The sequence below is a fragment of the Gracilinanus agilis genome, unplaced genomic scaffold (assembly GCF_016433145.1).
Source record: "Gracilinanus agilis isolate LMUSP501 unplaced genomic scaffold, AgileGrace unplaced_scaffold46215, whole genome shotgun sequence".
Classification (NCBI taxonomy): domain Eukaryota; kingdom Metazoa; phylum Chordata; class Mammalia; order Didelphimorphia; family Didelphidae; genus Gracilinanus; species Gracilinanus agilis.
In genome coordinates, this window is record NW_025380484.1 from 1 (window position 1) to 9145 (window position 9145).

At 59.1% G+C, this 9145-nt stretch overlaps 2 protein-coding genes across 2 annotated transcripts; both read left to right on the plus strand.

The window, feature by feature from the left end:
- Window positions 1-4: 4 nt before the first annotated feature.
- TOMM40 (translocase of outer mitochondrial membrane 40) lies at window positions 5-5243 on the plus strand (the record flags this gene model as incomplete). Its single annotated transcript, XM_044684219.1, has 9 exons — window positions 5-152; window positions 1704-1771; window positions 1912-2004; window positions 2172-2273; window positions 2387-2492; window positions 2963-3085; window positions 3175-3251; window positions 3343-3445; window positions 3634-5243. Coding segments are annotated over 9 exons (960 nt in total), but the record flags the coding sequence as incomplete, so codon positions are not given.
- Window positions 5244-5986: 743 nt separating this feature from the next.
- Window positions 5987-8898, plus strand: APOE (apolipoprotein E). Its single transcript, XM_044684220.1, has 4 exons — window positions 5987-6168; window positions 7183-7253; window positions 7501-7690; window positions 7994-8898. Exons 1-4 carry the CDS (start codon window positions 6002-6004, stop codon window positions 8658-8660), a joined length of 1095 nt encoding a protein of 364 aa, XP_044540155.1. The 5' UTR covers window positions 5987-6001; the 3' UTR covers window positions 8661-8898.
- The last annotated feature ends 247 nt before the right edge of the window (window positions 8899-9145 follow it).

Consider the following 9145-nt stretch of genomic DNA (forward strand, 5'->3'; position numbering starts at 1 on the left):
GCTGCCTCCCATCGGCGGCCTGAGCGCAGGGCCTGGCGGCCGCGGAGGAGTCCCGGGAGGCCTCGCGGGCGGAGCCCAGACGCCAGAGGATGAGGCCTCCTGCTGCCTCCCCAACCCGGGCACGTTCGAGGAATGCCACCGCAAGTGCAAGGGTGAGTGCCACCGCCAGGGGGCCCCGAGGCAGGTAGAGGGTAAGCACTGTCCGCGGCTGGATCCGAATTCGGGGCCGCTGTCTCCGGGCACGGAGGCGCCCCCTGGCGGCCTGGAGCAAGGGACTTAGAGTATCTGTGGGGTGGGGGGTCCTGGACCCCTATACCTCTCCTCCAGCTAGTGCTCTCCGGGTCCGATTCCCTTGGGGAAGGCTTAGAGCATCTGGGAGAAGGGTGGGTCCTGAATACACTCACCCATTCCCCCTCCCCTGGTATTGATGGGGGTGGGGGTGGGGAGTAGAGAAGCCTTAGAGTGTGGAGTGAACTGATGCTGAACTAACCGGAGCCAGGACTGGGGTCCCTGGGTCCGAATCCCCTGGGGGAAGAGGGAGAGTCCTGGATCTCCATCCCTCCCCTGCTGGTATTGACAAGGATGGGGTAGGGAGGTCTGGGGGGAGAGGTTCCTACTCCAGCTGACGCTGATCTGTGTGTGGAGAGGGGGGTTGAGAGGGGGAGGGTCCTAGGGTCTGCAAGCTGTGGAGGAGGAGGAGCGAGGGTCCTGAACCCACCGCTCTCCTGCTGGTGTTGGCAGGAGTAGAGGAGGGAAGTCCTAGAGCATGGGGAGAGGAGCCTGGACCCCTATACTCCTCCCCCAGCAGCTGAGGTCCCAGGGTCTTAATCTCCTGAGGGAGGCTTAGAGCATAGGTAAGAGGGTACTAGAACTTCTGCCTTTCCCCTAGCTTGGGGGGGGGGGGTGTCCCAAGTGCCTTTGTGATCAGAGCACCTGGGGCCAAACCTAGCTCCTGGTGACCTTGGAAAAGTCTCCTAACTTCCTCTGTCTTCATTTTCCTCATTTGCAAAACTAGGGTTGAGAGGGGTTGAATTGGCCCTTGCCTAAGGTCCTGATTCTGTTCATGAGTGACCCTAGGGCACGAGATGTGCAATGTGGCACAGCGTAAAATGGGGAGAGACAGGCAGGGAATCATGGGATGTGGGGCACCCAAGAGTGGTCTCCTAGGGTCCTTGCCAACTGCAGCTCTGGACATTCTACTTTCTTTTGGGCCTCGGAGACTCCTGAAGGGAAGGGCTTTTCTGAGCCTTATTTTGCAGATGAGGAAGCTGAGGCAGGTAGGGGAAGCCTTAGGTTACCCAGTCAAGGGGGCGTCAAATTAAAAAGGGGAATCCTGGGTGGATTGGAGCAGCGGGGTGAGGGAATTGGCAGCTAGGGTACAAGAAACAATGAGTCTTAAAATCTCAGCCCTTAACCCAGAGATGATTGGTGAACTTGAACTGAACTTGAACTTCAGCACTAGGCCTGGAGCCTGGAGATAGCCTCTGGCCCACCCTAGGAGCCTCTGTATCTGGGTAGTCTGTTTCTTCATCTGTGAAGTGGAGGCTCTGGGAGCTGTAGCATCACTTCCCTGGGTTCCAGAGAGGCTGAGGAGCTCATGTTGGTGAAAGGCTTTCTACCTTTGTGCCCTCCACAAATGTCAGCCATTCCTAGGGGGAGCAGGGGTGCAGGAAGAGGTGACATTGGGGGCCTTCTTCCTGCAGAGCTGTTCCCGGTGCAGATGGAGGGGGTGAAGCTCACGGTGAACAAAGGTCTCAGTAACCACTTCCAGGTGAGCTTCTGGACCCCCATCTCTGCCCAGAGTCACTTATCTGAGAGCCCTCAGAGGGAGGACTCAGGCCTTTGATGGGGTTGCTGGGGTGGGGCCGAGGGGAGACTTACACACTCAGCCCACTCCCCCTCCTTCCCCAGGTAAATCACACTGTCGCCCTCAGCACCATTGGAGACTCCAACTACCACTTTGGGGTCACATACGTAGGAACCAAACAGCTCAGTCCCACAGAGGTAAGAGGTTTCCCCCCGAATGTCCAGCTTGATATCTGGCTCTTCCTTCTTACCCTGTGGCTATATGACCTGCAGAGGGGGAGGTCCAAGCCCCTTCCTGACCTCCCTTCCTGGAACAGCTCCCACTGACCAGGCACATTCCCCTTTAACCATCTTTGACCTTGCAGGCATTCCCTGTGCTGGTGGGAGACATGGACAACTGTGGAAGCCTCAATGCCCAGGTGATCCACCAGTTGGGGCCAGGTCTGCGATCCAAGATGGCTGTGCAGGTAAGATGGGGAGACCTCTTAGAAGACCAGAGTTGCCTTCCATAGTTTGTCTCCATGGGAGCCCCAAGTTTCTGAACTAGGAGTGAGCTCCACATCACCCTTCTTCTCCCCAGACCCAGCAGTCAAAGTTTGTGAACTGGCAGATGGACGGAGAGTACCGGGGCTCCGACTTCACAGCAGCAGTGACCCTGGGGAACCCCGATGTACTGGTGGGCTCAGGTAAGGCCCCTGCCCCAGCACCGCTTTCTTCCTGGTGACCTCGGCCAATGGCCTACATCCTCTAAAGCGACAGACCCCAGGTGTTTCCTCCCAGGATGGTTTCTGGGCCCCCTGCCCAGTCTGACCTGCACCTGGCTGCCCCTTTGTAACAGAAGGGACCTGGGGCTTCTCTCTGCCTCCCTGGCACCCCATGTCTCTTTGTCTCTGCCTCATCTCCTTCTCTTCTTGGAGCCTCTGTGTCTTTCTGCCCCATCTCTGGAGGACAGGGGTGTGCTCTTGCCCTGGGTTCTTCTGTCATCTTCCCACCTGCTGCCTGGGTCTCTCTGAGAGCATCTCCATGTCTCTCACATGTGTCTCAGTCTCCCTGTTTCCTCTGAGGGATGTGGGGACAGGCTAGCTCTGTCACTGGGAGCTGATTCAGCAAGAGAGGGAAGGAGGGTGACTGCTCCCTCTTCTTAACCTGTCCCCAGGGATCCTGGTGGCTCACTACCTTCAGAGTATCACTCCGTGCCTGGCCTTGGGTGGGGAGCTGGTTTATCACCGAAGGCCAGGAGAAGAAGGCACCGTCATGTCTCTGGCAGGGAAGTACACAGGTATGAAGCTGGGCTAGTTCAAGGGCAGGGAGGCAGGAAGCCTTGGGGGGCTCTGCTCCTCTTGTAATCTCTTGTCTCTGCCCCCTCAGCACCTAACTGGCTAGCAACTTTGACCGTGGGCCAGGCTGGGGCCCATGCCACATATTACCACAAAGCCAGTGACCAGGTGAGGGCATGGTGGGAGCAGGGGAATGGGGCCCCCTTGGGGTTCGGGCAGGGGCTACTAGAGCTGACACGAATCTCGTGGCTTTCCCCAGCTTCAAGTCGGGGTGGAGTTCGAGGCGAGCACTAGAATGCAGGATACCACTGTCTCTTTTGGCTACCAACTGGACCTCCCCAAGGCCAACCTCCTCTTCAAAGGTAGCCCCTTTTCCATCCCTGGTTTGATGCCCCCATCCCACCCCCGACTTGTTAACCCCATTCAGGTCTCCCACAGACCCTTTCCACCCTGGATTCCCCCAGGGTCATTCTTCTTCACCCAAAGTCCTCCCGAGACCTCCCATGCCACCCCCTCAGATGCCCTGTCTCTCTTCCTCTTCTTCCTCCAGGCTCCTTGGACAGTAACTGGATCGTGGGCGCGACCCTGGAGAAGAAGCTGCCCCCCTTGCCCCTGACGCTGGCCCTGGGCGCCTTCCTCAATCATCGAAAGAACAAGTTCCAGTGCGGTTTTGGCCTCACTATTGGCTGAGCCCATGACACCGCCTGTCCGGCCCATCCTTCCCTCCCTGCGCTCCAAGGATGGGGAGGAAGGGCAGCTGAGGCTCCCGGGGGCTGGGAGAGGGAGACCCCAGGATGTGGGGAGACCTTGGGTTTTTTGACCAGGGAGACTTCAGGCTTTTGGAGAGGGACTTCAGCGTACTGGAAGACCAATCCCCTGCCCCTCTCCCCATTCCTGGAGGGGACCCTAGGACCTAAGAGACCTAGGAGGGAGAGACTATGGGGGAGGGTCCTCAGGATGGGGCCTCTCCCCCTTTTCCCCTTGTATGTGGTGGAGCCTGGCTGCTGAGAGTGCAATGTGGGGTGGGCATCCCTGCCCTGCCTCACTGCTGGCCACTAGAGGGGGCCCCATCATCCTAGCCCCCAGTTCCGTCCATTCCCTGTGGCCTCTCCCTCCCTTCTCCCCATGAGCCCTTCTGCCGCCACCCCCTCGGTGTAAATCATGTTTATAAGTTATGGAAAAAAAAAAAAACAGAACATTTTACAGAAAAAAAAAAACTCACAAAAATACATGACTAAAAAAGTGAGTACCAGGGAGGAGGTGCCTTCTGTGCTGGGGGTGGGGGGGCCTCCATTCTCTCCTGCTGTCTGTCTGTCCCCTCCTTCAGGCTTCAGGCTAGAGTGGCCTCGCTCTTCCCCCTCCTCATTTGTATCCCAGGCTTTCTGTGTGCTCCGTCCGCTCTTGCCCTTGTCTTCCTAACGCATGGCCCAGATAAATAAAGCTGCTGCAGCTGGATGGAGCCTGAGGACCCGTGTTCGAATCCCAGCCCTCCACTATGAGCTCTAGGCCTCAGTTTCCTCCTCTCTCAGGCAGGGTGTTGTGCTCCATGGCCTTGGAGAGCCCCTCCAGCTTGAAATGCCTGCCTCTCTTCGCTCTGTACTGCCCTGAGCATTCTGATTTCTGATCCCTCTCCTACCTCCATCTCCCTGCCAGCTGGTGGGAGGAGATCCTCACTTGGCTGGGATCTCTTGCCCAGTGGTGACACGCCTGATGGAGACAGGTGGACTTTGGCCTGACACTACAGTCCAGGCTACCGAGGCCACCTGGTCCTTGAGGGCCAGAGAGCGACGCTTTGGATTTAGGTCCTGGAAAGCCGGATTGTGGGCTCGGGTATTTGGCAAGAGAAGAGCTGGAAGCCTGAACTAGATGGGTGGCCCCTTGGGTCGGGAGAGCCAAGGACAGAGGAGCCAAGGGGGCCCTGAGGTCCCACCCAGAAAGTACCCCTCCTGCACGGGTGACACACGCATTCCAGGAACTGAAATCCCGGCTCATGCCCACTCTCCAGAGGGCACCCTGGTTCATGGCCCTTCACCCCTTTCCGTGCAGCGGGAAGTGGGAACAGACAGGCTTTCTGTTCCTCTGTCTGGGTCTGGTGGTGGGTAAGGATGAGGCTCGGGAGTCTGCCGGACATCCTGTGGGGTTTAGGGAGAAGGGACCCTCTGAGTCGCAGGCAGGAAGGGCCCAGTGCTCTGCTTCGCCTCCCTTCCCTGAATAAGCTTGGGAGCTGGGCTTTGGGGATCTGGCCAGTTAGACCCGCCCGCCTCCATCCCTTTATGCTGGACTCCCAATCCCTGTTCCTCTAGGATTCACAGAATGACCCCCCACTGATCCAGGCATCTGAGTCATCTCCCTGCCCCCACCCCATCTCCAAAAACAGACTTGGGCTTCTGGGCCTGAGGCCAGTGTTCTCCTGGTGTGTCAGTGACCCCTCATCCAGCGGTCTGCCCCCACACAAAACAACCTTTCAAAGGACCAGGCCCCCACCCTTCCTGCAGCCCCGCTTTCGGGGCTGAGAAGTTCCCAACAGACCCAGGAAGCCAGCTGTCCCTGTGCCCTCTGCACGACTGACCCCGTCCCTGGTTTGTATATCCAGAAGGCCATCCTTCCCCCCAAATTCCTAGAACCAGGTACCATTTCCGGGCCCGCCCCGCTCCCCGAAAAGGGACCCTTGGGCAAGGGACAGGATTTCCCTGGCAGCAGCACATCCAGAGCCCAAGGCTGCTGTCAGCCCCAGAATTCTGCTTCCAACTCCAGTGGGGGTTGGGGGGGTCAGGCGGGAGCCCTTGGGCCTGGGGGGGGGGGTGGTGGGATCAGGTCAGGTTAGGCGGTGAGAGGTCAGCTTCCCACCCCCAGGAGGAGATGGAGGCTGAAGGGGGGAGCCACCCGGTGTACCGCCCCCAAAGCTTGAGGGGGGTGGCATGGAGGAGGGCCATGCTTTCCTCGTGACAGGCCCGCCCTGGCCTTGGAGGAGGGGGCGGGGGTTGGAGCCCTATAACTGGGAGAGGCCCCTGAGCCAGGGTCCTACTCGGCCCGGAGAGGATCTGAGCAGCACTGAGGGAGCCCCACCGAGCAAGCCAAGACCAAGGTAGAGAAACCAAAGGGATGAGATGCCCAGGGGATGGGGCTGCTGGGATGCAGGAGTCCAAGTCTGAGTTTGGGGAGCCTTGCCCCCCCCCCAGCATTCAGGGGAGTCACCCTGGACCTCAGTGTTCCCATCTGTAAGATTAAGGAGGACTCCACTGAGACTCTGACCATGCACACAGTATGGTGGGAAGGGCTGTCTTTGGAGTCGGGTCTTGGGTTCAGATCTGGATTCCGGGACTTTAGGCTGGTAACTGAACTCCGTAGGATGGAGGGGTTGGCCCAGATGGCCTCTTCCAGCCCTAAATCCAGGCTCCTAGGTGCAGCGCTGTTGCAGGCCTTATGGGGGAGACAGTCTTCAGGATGGGACCGAGACAGCGCTAGACACTGAAGGAGTTAGGGCACAAAAAATGAGGCAGCAGGAAGGAATGCCTGGGTCCTGAGCGTGGAAAATGGGGTGGGAGCACCCCCAAAGGAAAATCTGAATTGGAATCCCAACTTTTCCACTTGTAACAAGAGGCATGAAGGCAGAGGCTCTGGGTTCAGAGGATGCCTCCTCCTGGGGTAGGGAGGCATCAAAGCACTGGGAGCCCTTTTGATGGATCTGTAAAACACAGGGTTTGAGGGGGCCCTCTGGAGGGTTCTTTTGAAGCTTGGGTGATGTTGGGCAATTCCCAGTGCCCTCCGATTAGGAAATGAGCTCCTATTTGTCCAATTGCCCCCCTTGAGTCGGCCTGGGACAATGGAGGAGATAAGAATGTGGAAGGGAAGAAAGGAATTCAGGAAGTGGGAGGGATCGAACTTTGGAATCCAAATTCGAAGAAAGACTACACAAAGGGGAGAGGTTGGGATGGAAAATGCCCCCCCAGCCCCCACCCCACGGAAGCGTGGCTCCTTCGAAGAGATAATAGCGCTGGGTGAGCTGCTTCACTATTATTCTTCAACCAATGGGATTAGTGGGGGATGCTAGAAAAAGAGGTAGGCGCCCACAGCAACCAGACTTCCCTCTGTACCCTAGCCAGCCCATCGCCAGCAGAGCTCCGAAGATGAAGTTCCTCTGGGCCTTGTGGGCCCTGGCCCTCTTGACTGGTATGTGTCCTCCTTGGACTTCTCTGACTGTCCTCTCCTCAGCCCCTGGCTCCCACATCTGCCCCCTCGTGGGGTCTTCCCCAGAAGCCTCTGGGACGTAGCCCATCTAAGTCCCATTCTCACTGGCATCTCCTCCCATCCCCTCCTTCCCCAGATGTTCTCCCAGTTGCCTCCCCACCATCTCCCACTCAGCCCGCACCCCCACCCCAGGAGCCTCAGCTCTGATGTCCATCTATCTCCCCCTCAGGCTGCCAGGGGGAGGAGGCCAAAGCTCCTTTGGAGGAGCAGGATGCAGGCCCAGAGCTCTGGAACTCGGAGCCAGCCCGGGCCTGGGAGGTAGCCATGGGCCGATTCCGAAGCTACCTGGACCAACTACAAGCCCGGGCGGAGGACCTGCAGAGTGAGGTGCAAAGCTCCCAGATAGTAAAGGACCTAAGGTGAGCACCCCCGCCCCTGGGCCTCCACTAGCCACATCTGGGCCTCAAGCCGTCACCCACCTCTCCCTCCTCTCCTTCCGGCTCCATGCCTGCCTCCTCCCTCTGGTCCCTTCTCTCTCTCTCCCCGCCTCGATGGCCTCCTTCCCGGGAGGTGCAATGGGCAGAGTGGGATTTGGAATCGCAAGCTCTGGGTTTCGCTTCTGCGGGCAGGGCCTCGTGGCTTTATGAGGGACCTCAGTTTCCCTCATCTGGAGGCGAGATGACCTCCAGGGTCCACTCCCGCCTCCTATCTGCTCCCTGCAGGGGTCTTATGACAGACACTCTGACGGAGCTGAACGCCTACAAGGCCGAGATAGACCAGGAGCTGAACCCCATGGCCGAGGAGACCCGGGCGCGGCTGGCCAAGGAGCTGTCGGCAGCCCAGGCCCGCCTGGGAGCCGACATGGAGGACGTCGGGGCCCGGCTGTCCCAGTACCACCGAGAGTTCCAAGCCGTGGTCAACCATAACATGGATGAGGTCCGAAACCGGGTGTCCGCCTACCTGCGGAAAATGAGAAAGCGAATCGGCCGGGACTACGAGGAACTGCAGACCCGCATGACCACGTACCAGGCCGGAGCCAAGGAAGGCGTGGAGCGAGGCCTCGGAACCCTGAAGGGTCTGGTCCCCCTGCTGGAGCGGGCCCAAGAGCAGAGCAAGAAGAGAATGGCCAACCTGGGCACCGCCGCCGGGGAACGGCTGCAGAGCCACCTGGACCAGGTGCGCAGTCAAATCGAAGAGGCCAAGGCCAAGGTGGAGGAGCAGTCGGCCCTGCTGGAGGCCCAGCTCCAGGGCTTCCACGACCGCCTCAAGTCCTGGTTCGAGCCCCTGGCCTCCGACCTGCAGCGCCAGTGGGCGGCCCTGGTGGAGAAGGTGCAGGAGGCCGTGAAGCCCAACGCCAAGCTGCCAGACACCCTCACCAGTGACAACTGAAGAGAGCCCAGAGCCCTCCCGTGGGGGACCCTCCACTTCTCCCTCTCTCCTGCCTGGGGACCTCCCTTCACTATCCACCAGTGGGCCCCTCTGCCCGCTGTCACTCACCCCGCATGTCCACGGGGCTGGTTGCTGCACCCCATGGCTCTTCCTGCCTCTACTACCCTTGGGAAAATGGGGGGGGGGGGACTCCATGTAGACTAGGCCAACAATAAACAGCTTGCTTGTGTACCAGCTACTGATTCAGCACGAGTCTGAGTTTATCTCTCCCTCCCTGAAGGGGTCATGGGGGAGGAGGCTAGGATGGGCCGGATCTCTCTGTCCCCGGCTCCAGATTTCACTGGTTTCTCAAGGTAGCCTTTTCCTTTTCCCTCTTCCTCTCTACACAGGCCTCTCTGTCTGTCTCTGTCTCCGTCTCTCCTCCTTTCCCCTCTCTCTCTCTCTCTCTTTCACTCTCTCTCTCTCTCTCTCTCTCTCTCTCTCTC